The sequence below is a fragment of the Conger conger genome, chromosome 9, assembly GCF_963514075.1.
Source record: "Conger conger chromosome 9, fConCon1.1, whole genome shotgun sequence".
Classification (NCBI taxonomy): domain Eukaryota; kingdom Metazoa; phylum Chordata; class Actinopteri; order Anguilliformes; family Congridae; genus Conger; species Conger conger.
This window is the reverse complement of record NC_083768.1, coordinates 22,687,133-22,711,420: the sequence shown is the minus strand read 5'-3', so window position 1 is coordinate 22,711,420 and position 24,288 is coordinate 22,687,133. Positions and strand designations below refer to the sequence as shown.

Genomic DNA, 24,288 nt, shown 5'->3' with positions numbered 1-24,288 from the left:
AAGGGTTAAAAACTGTGGACAGTCTGCCGACCATTTGGCTGTCCAAAAGAGAGTGGGAGAGAAAGAGGGGGAGAGCAAGAGAAAGCCAGAGAGAGTGAGAGGTGTTTGTGTGTGTGAGAGAGAGAGAACAAGAGAGAGAGTGAGAGAGAGAAAAGACCACGCACAGCAGCAGTAGGCAGCAGACTGCAGTGCTACCGGTTGAAGGGCGGCGGACAGCGAATAGGAGCAGATTGAGGCCGAGTGTTTCTCCGCCCCCTAATCTCACTCCCTGGCACCGTGCGTCCGTGCTGGAGTGGGGGAGAGCAGCAGAGGGCATACCCTGGGTGTTCAGGGGTCGGAGGCAGTGTGTGAGGGAGGCAGGAGGAGGCATACCCTGGGTGTTCAGGGGTCGGAGGCAGTGCGTGAGGAAGGCAGGAGGAGGCATACCCTGGGTGTTCAGGGGTCGGAGGCAGTGCGTGAGGAAGGCAGGAGGGGGCGTTTGCTGGACGCAGTGTCGGGAAGGCAGGCAGTGAGCGAGTTCTGGTTCATGAAGAAAAGGCGGGATGAGTGTGGATACAGGGCAGGACACGGCAGCCGCTGCTGCCACCAACACCGCCACTAACGGGGACAGCAGAGGCTCCTGGGAGGACCCTAAGGATCTCTACGACAACATGGGGTCCATCAAGAAACCCAAACCGGTGAGTCGCTCCAAACCCATGCCTTGCTGTTCCTCCCTCTCTCACCTGCTCATCTGAGACTGTCACTGCACGCTTCAGTTCTCGCCTTCTCCTGGTTCACCCCCCTCCCCTGACCCGGTGTGACAGGAGGGGTCTTTCTCTCTCTCTGATTCCCAAGGGCTGATGAGGTCATGCTTGACATGGGGGCATTGCTTGGTGTTTACATGCCGTACACATACGTGGAATGGCCACGTGTGTTGTTATCAGTACCCAGTTGTCACTGCATATTGTTTGTCGACAGTTACTGAACACCACCATTCAGAATTTCGAAATGGCGTACAAGGCTGTGATTCTATAAAGGGAATGTAAGTGGTTTGAGCTACATCTGAAAGGCTATTGGCCACTGTATGTCCTGGTTTATAATTTGACTATTGTTTGTAATCTGTTGCTTGGAAATGCTGGTATCGGAGGGCCTCTGTACAGGATTTCTAATATAAAATGTGAGTGTTGTTAGATAACAGCTATTAGTAGGGAGATAATTCGGTCTGAGCTCCACCAGGTGCTGGGTGCACTGGCTTATTTTGAGAGCTGTAATACGCAGTAAATCCAATATAGACTGGATAATAGCATTGGAGATATGATTATGCTTTGCTTCTAAATGAAAGTAGTGAGGCAGGAAAGGTCTGTGATGAGTAATAAACGTAGATTGCATAACAGTTGTACGTGTGTAAATGTATGTGCGTGTACTTTACATTTCTATTACAAATGAAGTGAAGTGTGACATAAAAATACTAGTAAACATATGGAGGAAGTCCTGCATTAGTTTACAAATGTCCTTTGATTCAAGTTTCAGACAGCTGGGGAAGATAAGAGCACTTTAATGCGATTTTGTTCCTGTTGCCTTTTCGTGCGCTTTCATGTCTGATGACATTAGCATGTTAACATGAGGGAGCACAGGCAGTTGCCTTCAAATAGTCCTTTGAACACGAAAGTGAGGGTCTGTCCTAATTCTGTACGGTGTGAGCTGCTAAACACCCTCGAAAAAGGCTGCGGTGCCATAGTTTCAGGCATCTGCATTTGTTCCAAGCAGCACTGGTGTTTATCAGACCTATAAATAAATACATCCCAGCGCTACGCACACTGCCCCATCTATTTGGCACATATAATACCTTAAGACAACATTCACACAAATAAATCATCAGACAATTTATTAACTTAGTTCCATGTCAGCAAATCTTCGTGGACTGATTTAGGTGTCTTGCAACTTTACTAGTCATGCAAAGGGTTCGTGAAACTGGGGTTGTTTATTGGAACAAATTAGGTAAATTTTACCCTCATGTTTAGAGATCAGTGGTTGGCAGAGGAGGTAGAGGTTGATCTAGTGATAAATATCACGTGTGTTTAGGACACCCAGCTTTGGTCATATGATCAATCAGCACATTAGATGCCAGATAAGGAAACTGCCATCATGACACATTTCCTGCAGCGTTGTACTGTAACGTAATAAGGCTCCTCCAATTGACAGAGGGAATACTGGAATAAATGGCTCATGCCCACGTGTATGAACTCTCTCTTTCGAGTTTTACAGCAATGCAGAATGCCTTACCAGCACTTCTTCTGTGGTGTCCTCCACTCTCTATATTTCTTTTTCAAAAAATACAATTTTATAATTGCAACTTGAATAATGTCATATTCAACTTAGGAAAACAAAACAAAAATTTTAAGTTAAATAATATGGAATGTACAATTGACTTATTCTGACATACATGCACACATACGCACACACACACACACACACACACACACACACACACACTATAAAACAGTTTGGGTCCTTGTTTCTGAATCTACTAATAAGGTTAACCTATTAATGGATTCAGAAATATCAAGAAATTATAAAGTTCAGAGCACATAGTATGAGTTGTGCAGTTTATTGGTTTGTGATTCACAAATGCATTACATTTACAGGTAATATGTTTCAGTATGCTAATAATATGATTTACACTTTATGTTTTACATCACTGCTTGATCTCACACATATTGTATGTCAGAAGTCATATGTATTATGACTATAATAACCATGATCATTTGGCTCCATTGTAACATGCTGAAATTAGGTTATTGCAGATGATGTCATTATAAATCAATAAAAAAGCCACTTGCTATCTGTGGAAATTGATCCAACTGTCCTTTTATGAAGGGGATGATGCGACGGGCCAGGAAGGTGGAGGGAGGCATTTTCTTTGTAAGTATTGTGAGTGAGGAGGTGCACGCTTCACAGCGACATGAATGTCTAACATCTAACTAACGTGTGTGACTTGGAGGATTTTAACCTGCAAGCATGCTCTGGGATACGTCAATGCTTTTTAGAATCACAGATATGTAAACATACATTTTTGGACAGTAACCATTGCTGCAATGTAACTCACAAATGGCTACTTTAGTTTTTCCATGAAACCCTCTCACTCAGTACCTCGATATAATACTGCTAAATTACACAGCTTTCCTCTCATAAGTCTCCAAACTTCATAGAAGAAATTATAAAAATTGAAACTTGTCAAGAAATAAGGTAATGTCCATGTCCTTTTAATGACAACTGTCCAGCAGACCAAATGCATAATAGTTTGTCATTCTAAAAATGTGCCAACTCAGAGAAACGTCGATAGAATGTCTATTGTTTACTTAGAATTTCTCTGGGGGAATCATCACTGTTGTCCATTTCGCTGTATACTTATTGTATACTTCTACAAAAGTACTTGTACATAGGAATGTTATTATCTACATTTTGTATAGAACACAAACGAGCGTCTCTGACCAGTATCGGTAACGTAGTTGCAGAGAATATGAGTTATCCCCCAATCCGCGTGTAAGAAAATTCAGTATTGCATGAAACAACAAATCATTTTTTGCCTGCGTAACAAAAAGGTAGCTTCCTTTGGAGGAATTCCAAGGAATCTCTCCTCTGAGTGAATAGAAGGAGGAAGACCGTGAAAACATCATTGACTCCACAACAGAGGGCATTTTATATCAGTGAACATCTAAATACATTCTCAAAATATTTTATTATTATTCAGTATGCTTATAAATAAGGAGCCAGCCTGCGTTTGAATAATACGTAGCATATGAAATAGTGGAATGTGTTTGACTTGTAGATGGGGGTTGGGTATTTTACAAACTTCAATCAACAGACCTCAATGAATATATTAGTACACAAGATGGTATTATTGTGATTATTGTACTTATTTTTTTATGATCTTCTCGACCTGTTGCTGTCTGAGGATAGCTGCAAGAAGCAGGAGGTTGAGACAGAGAGGTCGGGGGAGGGTGACAGGTGGGAGGAAGTGCAAACACTTTTTTTCAGGATGAAGGTTGTATAATTTTATACCTCATAAGACCCATAATATAATTTAGTTTCCACATGTCCTTTTGGAGTAACCAAATGTCCTTTTGGGAAAACCGCCTAGACATAGATTAGAAAAAAATACGCAGAATGCCATACTCTTACTATGCAGTTCCCAAAAAACCTGTGTGTATTCGCAGGTAAAGGGGTTAACATGACATTGCACAGTGACGTCTGGCTGGGAAACAAACAATGTAACAGCTCTTGATGCACGTACTGTAGATTAGGTATCGTCCGGCTGTTTGTTTCTCTGTGCTTGTGTGGCCTCTCAACAAACATGGCTGAAACGCCAGCTCCATTCTCCCAGTGGCAATGGTGAGTCTCTCCCTTCTAAAATTAACCTCCCCAGTGAGTCCCGGAATGGGAAGCAGGGTGTTGGGCGGCAGGGCTGCCCTGTTCGGAATGTCGGACCAGGCCGTGTTGATCCACTCTGCGGGAAGAGTAGCGTCTCATCACCCTGCAACCTGAGGCACTGAAGTTTCAGATGCAGGGCTTTAAACAGCACTGCACTGGACTACCACCACCCCCACAGTGCACAGGAGCCACACGGCTGTGGTCAATCGCCTTATGTACAGCTACACATAATGATAGGGAGGGGAGAGTGATGTTTGATTAACCCTGTAATAGGCAGAGCTGCAGTGAGGTCACTGACTTGCTTGAACAAATCAAAGAAACAAGTCTTTCCACAGCAAAACTCAATTGGTTCAACTCTGCTGTATGATTGCTCTGAGACATCTCAGGAAAACCTCCATCAGTCGAAGAAAAATACCAGACGTACTTTGTCAGCCATAGATAAACATCTGGTAGTCTAAGGAAAACCTCCATCAGTCTAAGGTAAACCTCTGTCAGTCTATGGAAAACATCCCTCACTCTAAAAAAAACCTCTGTCAGTCTATGTAAAGCCTCTGTCAGTCTATGGAAAACCTCTGTCAGTCCAAGGGAAATCTCTGTCAGTCCAAGGAAAACCTCTGTCAGTCCAAGGAAAACCTCCATCAGTCTAAGGTAAACCTCTGTCAGTCTATGGGAAACATCCCTCAGTCTATGGACTGTATTTATTTTGTATGGCCTGCCTGATTAGCATAGGGACAGAAATATATGGCCTTATTCAGTAAATAGTCTTGTATGTAATGCAGCATGCAATGTATGAATGGTAATTTAGTTTGCTTGCTTGACAACCATCCCACTAAAGCATACAAACTGCCCATTTCATTCATTTAAGTATCGTCTTTTATTGAACCATGTAGACTTACAGTTTCTGGGAGATTCTTATGTAGTCTAGTTATCAAATGTAATTAATACCATTAGTTTTAATGAATTCACGTAGATAGATTTGTGCAGTTAAGCTACTACCATATTTTCATTCATGTAACTACGTACACACATCCAATACAGGTTATATCATACGTGAAAATGTGCCTTGGGGTGGTTGCTTGTCTCATATGACGTCATGTGCATACAATTATCTGCTCTCTGCGTCTCCATAAACTTTATGACTTAATGAATTCATTAAAACCATTCTGTTATGGCACCCCGGGCCCTGATGATGTGCTTATCTGATTAAGTTCACATCACAGTAACAATATAAATTTGATACATTATGCAGCCCTAGAAGGCCAGTTCATAGCCGATGTATGATCATGCGATGTGTGATCTTATGATGGATATCGCTACATTGAATGCTCTCACTGCCATAAAAAGTATAAACTGAGAATGCATTGCCAAAGCAGAGTCATTGCAAGCTCAAGACATGGAAGCTAGTTGATGACACTCTGCTAAAGATGATTACAGATGAGAACGTTCTATAATAAGGTTGTCATGACAATTGAGCCAGCGATGGGGTCAAAGTTCAATACAATTTATGTCTCAGCGATGGGCACAACAATGATAGCGATGACATCAAATCATCATCAAATTTAATAATCGGTGGTGGCAACGATCATCCATATAAACTATAAACTGGCCATGAAAAACAGATATTTTTGTCAGATAGGCATATTATTTATTTAAATGTCACATATGTGGACAATATACAATATACATGGACTCATTACCGCCAACCAGGCTGCCACAAGCACACACTCTAATATCTAATGTCTCTTTAATAAATACCCTTTTCCCCTTTCCCCAAAAAGTATTTGTCTGCAATTTAGTCACAATCCGGCAGGCCATGCAGAAATGGGCAGTGACAGTTAGCCTGATACTGCTAACAAAGAACAGCTGAGATAGATGCTTTCCTTGGACTGATGGAGGTTTTCCTTACAGTAGATTGACAGAGGTTTTCTTTAGATTGACAGAGATTTTCCATAGATGGGTGGATGTTGATCTAAGGCTGGTGAAGTACTGCTGAGACTGATCTGAGATATTGTCTCAGGACCACCTTACTGCTCATGTTTTGTTTCATGAAGCCTAATGCTCCTATGACTACTGTATATAAGGACAGTATATATACAGTATATATTAGAACACTTGTGGTGGATGTTGTTTAATGCTTATGTAATTACAAAATGGTCTCTGTGTTCTTGCAAAATGACTACACACTGCCGCTTTTGCACCTTCCAGCCCAGACCGGAGAATGCCGTCACGATTGCAGTATCGACTCGGGTGCTCTTCCGCACTGAGACAGAACAGAAGATTTACGAACAGAAGGGTATCGAGGACTACCTAAAGTACCAGGTGGAACATGAAAATGAACCCTTTGCTCCTGGACCTGCCTTCCCCTTTGTCAAGGTAAGAGACACACACAGGTCTGATTCTGCAGTTTGGCGTCAATGTGCAATAGATGTTGCTATGATATCATCAATTCAGCTGGATGCCTTTAGAGTGATGTCCTATTATGTCTCCATGTTTCCATATACAATGATGAGCCAAAACATTATGCCTAATATTCCTGGTCAGTAAAACAGCTCTGATCCGCCAAGGCATGGACTCTACAAGACCTCTGAATGTGCCCAGTGGTATCTGGCACCAAGATGGATCATCAGACTTTTCATCTGTGACGTTCTTCCATTCCAATGCTCACAGCCCGATATGCAGCAAGTTGTGATGCACTGTGTGTTGTGACCCCGTAACCATTATTGAAATTTTCTGCGACTTGTGCCACAGTAGCCCTTCTGTTGGTTCGGACCAGACGGGATAGCCTTCATTGCCCTTGCGCATCAATAAGCCTTGAGTACCCTGTTGCCGGTTCATAGTTTGTCCCTTCTCAGGTCACTGCCGGTAGGTACTCAACACTACCTGACCGGGAGCACCAGTAAATGGTAAATGGTTAATGGTTGGCATTTATATAGCGCCTTTATCCAAAGCGCTGTACAATTAATGCTTCTCATTCACCCATTCATACACACACTCACACACCAACAGCGATTGGCTGCCATGAAAGGCGCCGACCAGCTCATCAGGAGCATTTAGGAGTTAGGTGTCTTGCTCAGGGACACTTTGACATGGCCCGGGCGGGGGATCAAACCGGCAACCCTCCAACTGCCAGACGACTGCTCTTACTGCCTGAGCCATGTCGCCCCTCACCAGTCATCAGGCCATGACAACTTGGCCCTTGTCAAAGTCTCTCAGGTCTTTCCGTCTGCCTATTTGTTCCACGTCCAACATCGACTACGAGAACCAACTGTTCACTTACCATCTAATATATCCCAGACCTTGTCATGTGCCGTTGTTATCAGATAATCAACGTTATTCGCTTCATCACTGAGTGGTCATTTTGGCTCATCTGTGTATATGTACTGAGCTGAATTTACTAGGGCGGCATGGATGGTGCAGTGGGGAGCACTGCCGCCTCACAGCAAGGAAGTCCCGGGTTCAAATCCCTGTCGGCCAGGGCCTCTCTGTGTGGAGTTTGCATGTTCTCCCTGTGTCTGCGTAGATTTCCCCCGGGTACTCCGGTTTCCTCCCACAGTCCAAAGACATGCAGGTTAGGCTGAATGGAGAGTTTAAATTGCCCATAGGTATGAGTGTGTGAGTGAATGGTGTGTGTGCCCTGCAATGGACTGGCGACCTGTCCAGGGTGTATTCCTGCCTTTCGCCAAATGTATGCTGGGATAGGCTCCAGCCCCCCTGCGACCCTGTTCACGATAAGCGGGTTAGGATAATGAATTAATTAATGAATTCATTTACTAGGTTTAATAGGTTTTAAATGGCATTTATGTGTTAATTTATATGCATGACAATATCTCCTTATCTCCATGTCTGTGCGTGTGGTAATGAATGGATGTGTTGGTGTACATGCCGGGGAACATCGCCCCATGAGGTCTCACTGGACCATTTTCCCATTGTTCCTCCAGGCCCTGGAAACGGTGAATGCGCAACTGCGGGTGCTGTACCCTGAAAGCGAGGAACTCTTTGACATTGTGCTGGTGACCTACAACCACGCCCATGTTGGGGTGAGGCTCATCAACACCATCAATTACCACAGTGAGTCCAATTAACCACCTCACATTTGGCCAGCTCATTGAATGAAAGAATACATGTACACGAACACACAAGCACACACGCAGGTGCGCACACACACAAACATACAAATTACTTCAAAGACTAGTGTGAAATGTAGCTGGTAAGGACCAATATCTCTGTGAATTTGGGACATTGCACAATGCTATTCTTGACAAATGATGGGTCCTAGTGCTCTGGGCTGTACATGCAGCTGATACCTCACATCTCAAGCAGGTCACATGACCTATGACTCATCTCTGATGACAGACCACAAGCCGGTCGCTTCCTGGCCTGGCTCAAATCCAACCCAGCTGTGGCCCACTTTGATCTCCTCGGTAGATAATAATGTGAATGAAGCCTAACCGCGCTCTCACCATGTACGCAGGCCCAGGGGAGTGGGGTACAGCATCTCTGGCTTTCTCTTCCTCAAAAAACATACTTTCTAGATGTGAAGAGGAGATACGATTGTCTGATGTCAGGGTGATGCTGTTCCAAAGCAAGAGAAGAATAAACAGAGGCCCAGTGAGAACATAATGCAACAGTAGGATGACCTTCCTGGACAATTTCCTGTTTCCATCGCTTTGACGATAGCCATCATCTATTATCACCAGCAAACATACTTGAAGGCATTTATAACCCTCCCTGGTCTATGACCCTTCTGTTTCACCAATTAATTAATTTGTCTTTTCCAACCCCCCCCCCCTCTTGTTCCAGCAACTTCTTGGTGCTGTTTGATTGACAGATTTGGCTTCATCGGGTTCCCATTCACTTCTAAATCACAATCTCAGTGATATTTAAGTTATATTCTAACAACCAATGATCTGAGATCAATACAAAGAGACTATTCAAATGAATATTTTGCCAAGGTGGAAATTGTTTATCCTAGTTCTACGGTTGCCTGGGTGACAGGCCTTGGCCATTCCAGCTGAGGCCATCCGTGGCAAATTCCGGTCAGTGATGCACAGAAATCCACAAAGACGACATTTAAATAAAGTCCCTCAGAGGGCTTAGCATGGAACATGGTCTCTATTCTTCAGATCAGCTGCCCAATTATAGACAGCGAAGAGACCATATAAAAGCCTTTGTAGCAGGCTTGAGGTGGGGGGTGGGGTGGGGTTGGGGGTGATGGTGGTGGTAGCAATGGGGTCAGGAAATGAGGTGTCTCTCACGCTCTGTCATCCCAGGGGAACTGTGCAGCTCTACAGAGGGAGGGGACGTTATAATGTACCCTACTCTCTCAAAATAGCCTGGCCAATGGAAACAAATACCCTGGCTGAATTATTTGTCCTTTACACTCTGTTCCCTCCACTATTCCCCTCTTCCTGACACCCAATTTCTCTCATCCTTCTCTTTCCCTTTCTCTCTGTCCCTCTCTCCTTCTACCTTTTGTGACTTTTCACTCTTCATTTCTTCCCTCCACAGTTCTTCCTTCCAAATTGCTTTACTTTCAGCTGGGACTATATGCGGCCCACACTTCTGGTCCAGCACACAGCTGCTAATAGATGGCTGGAAAATGCTTTGCACCTCTGCCTATCTCTGCCTCGCAACCCCAAGAGGGACATTTCACAGTTTGTGCCTGCTCATTCTGAAACATTTTTTCACATTTCCAGGCGCAAACAGATCCAGTTTGTTGACAGCAGTATTAATAGTGCCAATGGGTTTTACTTTCGTAAATCACCCCATTATCTGCAGCAGTTTGGACCATGTTTGTGACTGTCACCTGGTGTGTTCCCCAGACCTTTTCATTGAGCGGTTCTGCATGACTGGAGGTAGCAGTCCGATTGGGTACCTCAAGGCCTACCACACCAATTTGTACCTGTCTGCAGATTCTGAGAAGGTCCGAGAAGCCCTGGAGGAAGGTGAGAGGGTCTGGTTTGAAGGCTTTTCTGCTTAGGTCGTCTCATATGCTCAGTTCCAGCCCCAAAAAGGGGACAGGGGGTCAAGCCTGAAACTATGACAGGGGCCCAAATTTGAACTAGCAATCTCTGTGAGGTCACTCAGTTCTCTGCTGGAAGAGAACCCTCTAGAATTTTAGATGCAGACAAGATGCAGAAGTATATTTAGATACAACGTGATTTGTTCTAGGGTATACTGGCATAATGTAATTTGATTCCCCCATGCTGTTAAATGCTATATGACTACAGAGTCAAGTTTGTGTTCAAGGGCATATTTCATGTAAACATATTTTAGGTAAAAGTATTTAATTAGCACTGCAATCTTTTTTTTTTGCATAATCCAATAAAAATGTCTAAATGACCGATAGTGCAGAGAGGGACAGTATGTTTGACTAGCGGGGCACGTGTGGCTGAATATTTAAGCGCTGTGTATTGTGTTTCTCACACAGTGCCTTTATCTCACTGTGTCTCTAAGGTATTGCAGCTGCTACCATGTTCATGGCAGAGAAGCAGACAGAGGTGTCAGAGACACAGCTGCGTGTGGCCTTCGATGGCGACGCTGTGCTCTTCTCCGATGAGTCGGAGCGGATCTTCAAAGCGCACGGCCTTGACAAGTTTTTTGAGCATGAGAAAGAGAATGAAAACATGCTGCTAGATCACGTACGTATGTCAGCTGAGCGTTAAAAAAGCGGCACTCACATGCAACATGCATATATATTGTTTAGGTACGGAAGCCATACTGCAGGGGCAATTCACTGTATTTAGGCTTCACATGCACTTGGAAGAGCTTTTTAAAGCTTTTCCATACATTACAAAGGCTTTTTTCCATTATATTATTTTTCCTTTATTTGTGTTTACTTTTATGATATTTTATATAATGATTGTGCTTATTCAAACATGATACTGAGACTATATTCAGTGCTAACATATTTTTAATGTACTATTTTTATCTTGTATTCTCTGTTAAGTTTGACCGGTTCATTCTGCCTAATAGTACATACCATCTATTGTAGCACTATACATTTAGTAGCATCTATCATAGCACTATAGTAGCAATTTTTCCCTGTTAATTTCCTGCCACACTTGTATAACAGTAGCAATGGGAAAGTGAAGATTAACTCAATAATGAGTCAAAATACCAATGCTAGGACAATCACCACCGCATACCATATGAACCAGTAAAAAGGCTTGACAGAAAGTTTTTTTGTCAAGTCAGTTGGTTGGAACCAATGTTAAGTGGCTATCATTTCATGAGAAAACATGGAAAATAAAAGTATCCAGGCAGAATGTGTAGTGGTAGTGCTGTAATAAGCATGGTACTGTCTGAAGTAAAAAAAAATGTGTTAATGCTTGATTTATATATAGCAGTTATATCAGTGGCACAACTTTTAGCAGCTGCACATTCATGCCTGTGCTCCTTTCTCTCTCCAGGGGCCACTGAAGGGCTTCCTGGAGTCGCTGGGGAAACTGCAGAAGAAGTTCTACGCCAAAGGCCTGAGGCTGAACTGCCCTATCCGCACTTACTTGGTGACGGCTCGCAGTGCGGCCAGCTCTGGAATTCGGGCCCTGAAGACGCTGCGGGCCTGGGGTTTGGAGACGGACGAGGCCCTGTTCCTGGCAGGGGCCCCCAAGGGGCCCATGCTGGAGAAGATCCGGCCTCACATCTACTTTGACGACCAGATGTTCCATGTGAAGGGGGCAGCGGAGGTGGGCACGATCGCTGCCCATGTGCCCTATGGGATTGCACAGAAGTACCCACACCACAAAAACCCTGCAGACCGGGAGCCCAGTTCCAGCAAATAACAGGGGAATGCAGAAAGACTAAGAAGGGACATCTATTTACCTTCATTTGAACGTTTTCAAGCGCACTTTGTAGAGTGTGGAAGACACACAGATGTCTGTGCTGAACATGCAACGTGGCGCCCTGACATAAGCTTTATTTTACCAAGCCACAACAAAAAGGCTCCAAACTGCACCTTTTGGAACCCAACTGCTCAATAGTCCAAGTCCTTTAAAGATTTGTATCGTGATAATCGCATGAAACAGCTGTTCATTCGTGCTCTCAAAATACCTCAACTTTTCAGTTGTGTTTGATTGTTGTATATTCACATACCTGGGGTGTTTCTATGATTCTCCTGCAGGTAAAAATGGTATTATATGCATATATTAATTATCAGTATTAAAAACATCATGATAAAGAAACCAAGGCATAGAGGAAAATGAAACTCTTTAACCCCTTAAGTATCACCCCTTTTCTTGACACAAGCTTGAAAATTTCATACCCAAAATAAAATGGCTACTATTGAACCCTTGTGACTACAGGAATAATCCTGGTGTCTTCTGAAAGGTAACCCATCGGGGTTTGTTTTCTGAGTCAGAATTACTAAAAGTGTTACTAAATCAAAGTTAGAGAATCTCAAACACAGTGGGAGTGGAAGATGTTGTTTTTCGCTGAAAAGATTTTCTGCTTTTGAGTGGATATACATTTTTCTGGTATCTGATGCCAAAAGAAATCACAAATCCTCTTTCAAATTTAATGACAATGTTTTTTCTAAGCTGTATCTAGGCAGTTTTTAAAAAAAGGACATTTGGAGAATCCAAAAGGACACTAAATGATATTATGGGTCTTATGATGTGTAAAATACTGTATTTTGCTTACTATAGTACACAACTGAACTTAATCTGAAAAAAAATGTTTGCAGTTCCCCCCACCTGTCACCCACCCCTACCTCTCCTTGCCCTCTCCTCAGATAGCAACAGGTCGAGAAGAAATAAGTACAATAATCACAATAATAACATCTTGTATACTAATATATTCATGTTCTCTTGAAGCTCTTCTTGTTCCAGACAGCCTATACAAAACGCAGGTAATAGCATTCGTATGCCCTAGTACTTTTGTAGAAGTATGCAGCAATGATTCTCTTCCTCCAGAGAAATTCTAAGTAAACAATGGAAATTCTATCAATGTTTCTCAGAGTAAACACGTTTTTAGAACTGCATTATTATGCATTTGGTTTCTGTGAACAGGACAGTGACATTACCTTATGTCGTGTAGTATATTGATTTCCAAAAATGCAGAGAAGGCGAGGTCCCCCCAACTTTAAAATAGGTTATACAGATAGAACCGTGAGTTATAATGGTATATCTTGTTACCATAGTGATTCAAAATTGCACAGTTAAAAACTAAATGAATGCAAAAACATTACATCACTGATGATGTGTTTAAGTTGCATCAAGAGGTCTGTGTTAAAACCATCCTGTGTTATGAGAAAAAAACGTATGTTACTCAGAGAAGTTGTGTAATGCTCAGTGTTATGTGCTATTACATAATAGACACACTTCTGTAAGCACACATGTAAACAAAAACATTAAAACAAAAAAATAAACAGCAGTTTGGGGTAGTCCAATTGCATCTTAATCAAATTCCCCAAGAGACTCTCTAATCTGTTTTGTGCCTTACAGATTAGCAAGTATAGTATTTGCAAAAATGAACAATTAAGCCTATGTACATACAGCCAGTTAGCAATTTATTAGGTAAACCTGTACACCAGGTTGTTAATGCAAACATTTAATCAGCCAATCATGTGGCAGCAACTAAAATGCATAAAATCCTGCAGATGTGGTCAAGGGGTTCGGTTGTTGTTCAGACCAAATGTCAGAATGGGGAAGGAATGCGATCTAAGTGACTTTTATCATGGAATGATTGTTGGTGCCAGAGAGGGTAGTTTGATTATCTCAGAAACGGCTGATATTCTGGGATTTTGCAGAGTTGGCAGCGAATAGTGCAAAAAACAAAAAACATCCAGTGAGCAGCAGCTCTGCAGGAAAAAATGCTTTGTTAATCAGGGAGGTCAGAGGAGAAGGGCCAGACTGGTCGAAGCTGACAGGAAGGTGTCAGTAAAGCAAATAACCATGCATTACAACAGTGGTTTGCAGAAGAGCATCTCTGAACACACAACGTGTCAAACGTGGAAAGGCTACAGCAGCAGAAGACTTAAGTAAAAAAAATAAGTCTAATAAATACCTAATAAAGTGTTCACTGAGTGTATATACATTGTACAAGGACTAAGTACTAAGAACAGCCCAATGAATATAAGCTGGCTGGTATGCTGGAGGTGTTTGTCCATGCACCGTGGTTGGCATTTGAATCTACTTGAGAACGTGCAAGTCTTCACGAGGTCCAAAGTTTGGAATTTCCATTTCTATTCATGCCGCTGAGCCTGTTGTCCGTATCCCACTTAACATGTTCCGTGGGATTATGTGCAAACAGTGGCTACAAGCGCAATAATAGCGGATCGAGCGAAGCTCTGTGCATGGTGATGAGTGGCTTTCTTGTGCCCTTCTACCCCTTTCAATAAGTGCCTCCATGCTTGCTGTTAATGGCCTGCTATGCAACCATGGTTCATAGGGAGATGTCAAAAACACTTTATACACTATTGTCGTTCTTGCCATTGTCTTTGTCACTCATTTAAGTTCCGTGTTTGCATCATTTCCAAGTCAATGAGTTACATTTAATTAATGTAACCAACACATTAAAACGTTTAGCTTCGTAATTCTGCAGCTATGTGTTCTGTGTAGTCTACTCTAGACAGTCCTTCGTATGACATCTTATTTATATGGCAATTATGGTGGTTGGTGGTACTGTTACTGTAAATCAATACCTGAAGGTTTAGGGAGGGATGATTATGTAGTTTGATTAAATATTTATGGTAGAATGGGGTTTATTTTTGCTTAGGGCAGCAGAAGGCACTCTTGTTCATGGAATGCCAATTACCTGCTTTTATAGGTCACTCAAACAGTAACACACATTTTGCCCATTCATTCCATTAACTTAGTTTAATAATGTACCTTAATGAGCAACAAAGGATTACCAAACCCTGCATTTTTAATGTTCCATTTGTGGCAAGCGGAAAGCAGGTGTGACACAGGCTGTCCTGAACCGCTTACAGATGTGTTATGAATGTCAGCCCAAAATTATTAGTGGACGCTATGCACCAAAACAAATGGTGTCTGTATTTGTGATCCCTGAATACCAAAACAAATGTCTGAATGTGAATGTAAGTTCATTCTACATTATAAACCAGTCATTTATTTAATCCTGAATGACTTGAATTTGAAGCAATTCACATACTGGAAGGGCTCAAGTGAAGAAGATAAAGACCCCACATTGCAATGGAACCACACCTGCCAGAACTATTACACAGCACTGCCAAGCTGTGTCCATTTCTAAAATCAAATGACCGAATAGGGTACACTTATTCTTTATTAACCCATCCCCTACCGTCCACCACAGTTACTTCTCTAGAATATGATTTAGTAAATGGGCCAACAAGGTATTTTGCCTCCTTTATTTAGAATTGAAACTGCACCGTTTCCCTGTGTGTGTGTGTGTGTGTGTGTGTGTGTGTGTGGTACTAATACACAGCGTTAGTAATGAGATACCGTGTTTGTTCTATCACACTGCATACTGTATGTTGGTGTGATTATGTACTATATTGTATATTTTTGTCAACATTTTTATTCTCATATCTATGCTTTAAAAATAAACAGGCATTAAATATCTTTGGATATATGATGTAATGGACTAGTCTGCTTCACTGTCTTACTGACGTTTCAGATCTGATGTCACCCAGTGTACTGACAACTGACAACAGTGTACTGAGTGTACATTTAGTGTATCTTTAAGTTACAGGCACTGTCAACACGCCACATCTTGAAAATGTAAATCATCCTACTTTGCCGACTCATGGTCAGGACAACTTCACAGAAGACAAACAAAGAAAATTTTCCCAAAATAGTCCAGAGATCCAAAGTACATGTAATATTACATAAGGTGATTCATAACTGATATATTATAAAACAATGTTTTTCCTTTTATCTAAAGCAAATCTACCTTCAAATAAATAAACAAACAAATGAACAAATACATAAATACATACATGAATAAATAATACAAACTGTGGATGTGAATTGCCCTGAAAAAATCTTGCTGTGATAATGATGGTAATGATTCCACAGTGTAATATCATTTTCCGGAGAGTAATACTGTTCTTTCATTTGAATGTGAATTTAAAGACCTCTTAAATCAACTTCATGTTAACAAAATAACCTCCAGTCCAGGGAAAAGAAACAAGTCATTGAAAGTACTGAAACTGCTTAATACTACTGAAAGTGCATGGTGGTCATAAAGCAAGCTTACAGTACATCAGAGCCTGTTTCGACTTAGATGGATAACGGCACTGAGTAAAACCCAGATCCTGCCCAAATCTGGAACATGGACCAAAGTAAAAAGAGCTGTTCTGGGTTTTATCTAGCTAACCCAGTAATCTTGCTGGAGGCCAATTATATGACAACTGTTTTGCATGACTGCGATTTTCAGTTAACAGAAAATGCTATTTCAATTTAGGCCAAGTGAGGGCACTCTTACAACAACATACAGCAGTTGTGAGGATGCAGATGAATGAATTGTCACGCATTTATTTCATTGTAATTTTTTGGATGTTAGCTTAACAGATTCATATGTGGTCAAAGTGCAGATTTGCAGCTTTTAATGAAGAGTATTCTCATACATTTTGGTTTTACCATGTAGCAATTACATCACTTTTTATACGTAACGCCCCATTTCAGTGTTTGCAACAAATTAACAAAGTCAAATAATATAGTCTTGTTTTGTATTTGCTCGCATTTACTTTGTATGCTATGACTTCCTGAATCATGAACTATCAACATGAACTGACACATTTTATTTGACATTATGTTATTCTGTCTTAAACATTGAAACGGGGAGCTATGTATAAAACATACTGCAATTACTACATAGTGAAACCAAAATGTACACAAATATGTTTTCATAAAAGCTGAGAATCACTCAGAAAAAGCATAAAATAGCGAGGTGTGTCCAAACTTTTGATTGGTACTGTATGTTCCTCCTCTATGCTGGAGAAAATATTTTCAATTTACTTGTGTGCCTTAAAATGTTGTCATTGAATCACAACCATGAAGAATTAGACGTGCCAATAGCCAAAATAATGCACATGCAATACTGCTGATTGCAAAAAGTACCTCACTACCTTTAAACATTGTAGTGCACCAGTCCAGCGTACTATGTAAACATCTAATAAGAATAGTCTCATGCACTTCTTTGTCACACCAGTAGATGGCAGAAGCATATTATCACCTGCAAAATAATATATTGGACATACCTTATTGTATCCGTTTCATTAGGTCGATGGAGGATAAATGTGGATCCCCCACATCACTGATCCAAGATCAGCACCCACATTTGAAGCAGTATTGAACTAGGAATGGGTAAGCTGACCCTGGTTTCGTCTAACATCAAACCCTAAAACCTCTGTGGCTTTATTTGTGTAGGAGAATACACAGTATCATGTATCCATGCCAATGTTAGATTAAATGCATTTAAAGATTACCCTGTTCTCACATGGACAGCATGATACTGAAGTGTGAGAGTGAGAGCTTCCGTGGCTACCTTCAGCTTTTTTGGTTGGGGTAGAATGTTCCATTGCAATTTTGCAATCAGAATATTTTTCCCTATACACTGCAACAATACATACAGTGTAGCATACCCACCGACAAATGGTCAAGACTGATGGTTTTCTTGATTTATTGAAATCCTTCCGTTGTCAACCAATAAACCACCGTAAGAGCTATAGGCAGAGCACAAACACAATGCATTAACTACCTAACCAGTGTCATGAATTAACCTAGCATAACATTCGGTACCATTACGTGGTTTATGAACTTAGCACATGTAAGAAAGGTCTTATTACAGTCCAAAATCATTTCAAAAGACATTAACACATGTTAACCATGTATTATTTCATGAACACTGACCTTGTGCCTCTTCGGCGGGTGCTAAAACAATTCAATATTTAACTTTAACTTTATCGCTATCTTTCTGTCTTTGTTAACATTACTGTTGCGTTCTCTTCTTCTCCTTTGTACGCGCTAGGAACTCGCTGGAGTAGGACACATTATTTCAACATAAAAGTACTTCAAATAAGGCAGAATATAAGGCAATATAAATTCACCAAAAATAAAGGCAATAATTATAGCTCCTGACTACTCAATAGTGCTGTGTTTTCTTTAGAACTAATTCAGAAATTTGGTCCTTTACATACAGTATACCACAAAAGCTCTCATATTTCAAATATACCTGTATTTAGCATTGAGCCTGAGGTATCGGGTATCTGGTACAGGACAGGTAAAAATGACCATAAATCTGTATTCAATTACAAGCATGTAAAACTAAAACAACTTGTGTCATTTATTCTGACAGTGAGATTCTAAAAAAGCAAGGATCCAGTGTTCTTTGTTCTAGTTTATCTACTAGTTAATGAATCACTTCTACTGCAGTAACTGCAAGGCTCCTTTCCCTGACTAGGACACAAACCGTTTTATCATAGACTGGAGATTGGAGAGCACCATTGGCTGTTACTCTTTTTTGTGGGTTCGTGCCACAATGCCGAATGGTACCGATGCAATATGGCCACTTTAAGGTTTGATTTAACCGAGCGGCCTCCCCAGACTGCCGCGGGCGTGTGATTACTGTCTTCTGCCTCGGTTCTGAAGTGTCTGTCTGTTTATTCTTTTGCAGTGTTTGGTGCCCGGAGGAGTAGGCTAGCTAGTGCACACAGTACACTGTAGCTGTTAAATAACGCCACTGGGACTCTTATCCCGATGATCGATGTGCGATCAGTCAGGCTTTAATCAGTAACACCGCAAAATCAACATGAATAGAAATGTGAACCAGACATCGTGCAGTGCAGTCAACTTTGAAAAATAGTCATAAATGTATACGTTTGTTTGCTTGACACTAGGGCAAATTACAAATCCAGTTTATATATACACGATTATCCTGATGACTATACACCACATTAACATTGTAGAGCCATACAATGATCTGCATTAGTGTACATCATAACACAAAACACACACATACTAGGCAATAAACCATGAGCATAACACTAGCCTTCCCTGTAATATTCTAACAATTAAAGTCCAAATAAGCCATTCTCTTCCGAGCTGAGGAGCTATGGCTGAAACAGGTTTCACTCTTCCAGCTTACCGCTTACCTGCGGTCAAAAAAAACAAAACACTTAAGCTAGGTTTTGAAACAGCTGGTAAGGTGATTGACCAGTTCAGACCAGCTCCCAGCTCAACATGGATAGCTGGTCATTTCAAGCTGGTCATAGCAAACACCAGGGAAGGCACTTGAGTGGCGTGCGGGCGGGGGAGCTGCTATATTACCCTACCAGAAGCTGCAAAAGGAGAGATCTTGTCTCAACTCTCATTTTAACACATGACTTGGCAGTGATAGGTCCGTTGAGCTGTGCTATTAGCCTGTGCTTGTGGACTCTCTGACTAAGAACACCTTCTCGGGTACAGTACTGTGCAGAAGTCTTAGGCACCCAAGACTTTTATATATATGTTTTTGTGTGTGTGTGTGTGTGTGTGTGTGTGTGTGTGTGTGTGTGTGTGTGTGTGTGTTAGTATAAAAGAACACATTTGAGATTTCCAAATATTCATATACAAATTTTTACATATAAACTTGATCAAGGCTGTCTGAGCTCAGAAGCAAGGAGCCAACTAAAGTCTGCAGAAGAACTGTGGCAAGTTCTCCAACATGCTTGGAACAACCTCCCGGCTGATTGTCTTATAGAACTGCAGGACAGTGTTGGCCATCTCAGAGAAGTGATGCAGTTTTAACGCCGAAGGGTGGTCACAAATTTTTTTGATTTTATTCAGCTTTTAACTATTCTGCCAAATGACTAAAATGTAATGTCAAATGTCTAGTACGTTTATTTAGGACCTTTCATTGAATTATTTTTGAAAGAATCTTATCTATACAGAATGTTATACAGGTGCCTAAGACGTTTGCACAGTACAGTATTATGCTGGTGGTTTGGTCTACAGTTGACTTATACCCAAAAAACAGCTCAGAACAGATGGGGAAGGCCCAGGGAGCTGGCCGCCTCTATGGAAATGTGCTGCTAGTACTTACCGCACACAAGACAAGATCAGAATGACTCATGGTAATGACTAATAAATTAGTAAATGCAATTAGTATGCTCTTTCTCTGGGCAAAATTATTGGGAAAGTGCATGCTCATCCTATTATTCGCCAAGAGCAAAGGATGCTTGCATGTAAGCCTACAAAATTTAATTTTTAATGTCCTGTCAGAAATTACTAGCAGGTTGTTCCACTGGAAGCGTCCAGGCAGCAGTTATATCGTGCTAATCACTTTACATCATATTCATTCAATTAATCAGAATGAGGTTTGCTACTGCCTGAATTATATGGAGAGAGAGAGAGAGAGAGAGAGATAGTTCACTGTTTGGTAGTTCTGAGAATTCCATTAGGGAGTGAGTATTTATTCAGATAACTGACCAGAGATCGGAGGCATTACCATAAATATTGCTCAGCAACAGCACGTGTTGTTGTTATCGACAGCGAAGGGTGACATGGGCGGTGCAGTGCCTCAGGTTCATTTAACATTTGGGCCTGCGCATTATCGAGTATGGGAACAGCGATAAGGTCAGGCCGCCTGCTCGCTCCTCTATCTCCCCTACTGACATTTTATCTGTTATCAAACTAAGACTGTTCAGCCCCTCATCAAAGTGCTGAAAGAGGTGTGAGTATGCGTGCATCTCTGTGTCCGTGTCTGTGTCTGTGTGTGTGTGTGTGAAATTGTGAGGGGGGGGGGGGGGTGAGGTTCTGATCCTTCCAACAGACAAGAAGATTTCCATTTCATTTCTCTGTGTGGTGTATCCATCCTGAGACAGACAGCTACAATGCTGAGAAAACATACCCCAACATACCCCCCTTTCCGGATTTCCTGTATTATTGCATATCACACTGAAAGGTTTCAGATCTTTACAGGAAGGATCAGGATTCGTTTTACTTTGAAACATTCCTGTCTTTCCACTCCCATATACCTTGCATAGTGCGTAACTAAAAAAGACAAACTACATTCACAGGCCAACTCGCCTTCAGCTCTGCCAACACTAAACAAGCTAATAACCCAGGTAAGAGGAGATTTCAGAGAGAGATATGAAACAGCCACTGTGTCAGGCAGCAAGACCCTAAGCTAGGTTCCCCCCAGAACGCTCTTAACTTTTAAAGGGTTCCAGTCTCCCGACCAGCTTTGTCAATGATAGGACATCAAGTGTAACACAAAAGCAACCAAGTCCTGGAAAGACGTGACTTATATGGATTAAGAACACCTGTTTGCGATTACCCACTCCTCGTGCAATCATCGATAACTGACTACATGAGGGAGACATAAATGTGACGGGAGTGCCCTCACAGCTCTAAGAGATAATGCCCAACTAAGCAAGGCAAACCATTACAAATATTCAGCACCATATCAAATGTCATTTTAAAGATGTTTGCTCCTCTGCATTCTTCATGCAGCATTCTTTGCTTGCATTCTAATATGTGGCAGGAATGTCACACCGACACCAACTAGTTAAAAACAGCATATGAAAGAAAGATTCACGAACACATTGAATCGATATTGCTACATAAATGCCATTGTGAAAAATGCTATTTTTTCATAGGAAGAAATTATGGATTACTTTAAACTGTGGTCTAGTGCAGTCTCAGGGCCTTAGAAATGGCTTCTTTTTTTGCATTCTGGAATTTTCCTTGACTGTGGTATATTGTGCTTGTGGAAACTTTGTGGTGGTGACTACTTCACTCTGATGGAATGGTTCAATACGAGTGAGGTTTAGATTCAACAGGGCTGGCTGCAATCAAGCCTGGCTGTGTTCAAACAGCTGAATCTAATTATCAATTACATTTGGTTAATTGGTCAATTGAACAACTATGGGGGGGCTGGGGTGCTTTTTCACATGGATTATATGGGTGTTCGAAATCCATCCATCCATTATCTGCACCCGCTTATCCTGATCAGGGTCGCAGGGGGGCTGGAGCCTATCGTAGCATACATTGGGCGAAAGGTAGGAATACACCCTGGACAGGTCGCCAGTCTATCGCAGGGCACACACACCATTTACTCACACACTCATACCTACGGGCAATTTAGACTCTCCAATCAGCCTAACGTGCATGTCTTTGGACTGTGGGAGGAAACCAGAGTACCCGGAGGAAACCCACACAGACACGGGGAGAACATGCAAACTCCGCACAGAGAGGCCCCGGCCGACGGGGATTCGAACCCAAGACCTCCTTGCTGTGAGGCGGCAGTGCTACCCACTGCACCATCCGTGCCGCCGGTGTTCGAAATAATAATAATAATAATAATAATAATAATAATAATAATAATAATAATAATAATAATAATAACAATAATAATAATAATAATAATACTATTATAATAAAAGAAAATTCAAACCTCAAATTCAACTATTGAAACCTGAATCTACAGTGAGGAATTAATAAAATAGCTTGAAAAACACATATGGCATATGGCAGTGAAGATAGATGCATTTAACTTTAATTTTAAGTTTATTTAACTTAGCCCAAGAATAAAACCGATTTTCTAAGGAAATTGAAGGAAGCCCTGGACTAAGTCTACAGATTGCCAGATAATGCTGCACTTATTGTATGCCAACTTTTTTGGGCTTAATCACAACTTCTCATTTTCTTTTCAGTTTTTCCACACTACTAGTGATGCGCTGCAAAAGCCTGGTCAGGGCAGTCTAGAAAGGTGTCTCCATGGAAACAGGTTGAGACCATGCCTTGGGGGAGTGGATAATCCATGCTCATTTTTGCAGTATTTATCGTATTGGAAACACCTTGTTCCCATAGAAACGCAAGGCCCTTGTGTCTGGCAGCCTCAAACGAGCCTGTCTTTGTCAGGAACTCCAGGCCTGTCTGAACTGAGTAACTTTCCTAGTTACATCCCAAAAAATTATTCATTTCCACAAAGTAGCTGTGTGTAGTTTGATGTGACCTTGTTCAACTGGTAGTTTGTTGACTTGAGTTTAATGTAGCTATAAATGATCACTTGAAGAGTTTACAGATGCAGTGACCCCGTGTGAAAGGCAGTCAGGGCAGGTATAGAGTGCAAATAGTCTGTCAGTCATTGTATCAGTTGCATACTTTCAGTACTTTTTGCACTACATATTTTCAAGTAGGCTGCTTGAAAGACCATTTTGGAAATTCAGTAGTTATTTACTTTCTGTTTCATTGTAAAATCTACACATGACCCCTGTCATGGCTAATATTGTGACTGAAGACAGTGACTGTAGCAATAAAGGCAAAGTGTAAGTAGATGGCAGTGCCTCATTACAAATTCACATTTGCTTCTTGTCAAAAAATGCTTTTAGGCTCTCACTATTTGAAATTGACTTTTTTTTTTTTTTGTTATTTCTTTCAGTTTCAATTGAGCTATTTAATATTTTACACAAAAAGGCTTGTTTAATATTTAATTTGGATTATTTTACTTTATCAAAATAGTATTTTGGTGCTTCTTCTGGTCATGCACTGCAAGCTATTGGTATTGGCAGCACATTCACTTTCCGCTGGATTCCAAAAGAGGCACTCTACCGTATATTTGGAAGCTATCTTCCAGAAGCATGGGAGGTCTGGCTGTGTACAGGACCACTAATTACTTGAGGCAAGATGTGGCAATTGTAGCGATTAATTAGGAGCAGCGGTGGCTGCCATGTCTAGTGATTCAGGCCAGTGCTGTCCGCAACACTCCCATTGTACTGAGGCACTTGGGAGCCGTGTGGATGGGACTTGGTGCGGCCTAAATAAATAAGCTGCTCTTTCTGTTCCTACATTACCCATTACTTCCCTAGATTACTTCCCTGGCGAAGTGCAATATCACTTATGCTATCCAGAAGCTAAAGTACCGAGCCGCGGTGGTGAACAGCTAAAGTAGCGGACCTTGATGCAGGCATCA

General features: G+C 41.5%; 1 protein-coding gene across 2 annotated transcripts; it reads left to right on the top strand.

Annotated features, from left to right (window-relative positions):
* nt5c1aa (5'-nucleotidase, cytosolic IAa) lies at positions 1 to 15,966 on the top strand. Of its 2 annotated transcripts, XM_061256281.1 has the most exons (7): positions 3 to 677; positions 2,857 to 2,901; positions 6,616 to 6,783; positions 8,349 to 8,478; positions 10,233 to 10,355; positions 10,867 to 11,051; positions 11,823 to 15,966. In XM_061256281.1, exons 1-7 carry the CDS (start codon positions 543 to 545, stop codon positions 12,192 to 12,194), a joined length of 1,158 nt encoding a protein of 385 aa, XP_061112265.1. In that variant the 5' UTR covers positions 3 to 542; the 3' UTR covers positions 12,195 to 15,966. The 2 variants fall into 2 exon arrangements, with proteins under 2 accessions (XP_061112266.1, XP_061112265.1); XM_061256282.1 differs by lacking the exon at positions 2,857 to 2,901 and having other exon boundaries at positions 1 to 677.
* The last annotated feature ends 8,322 nt before the right edge of the window (positions 15,967 to 24,288 follow it).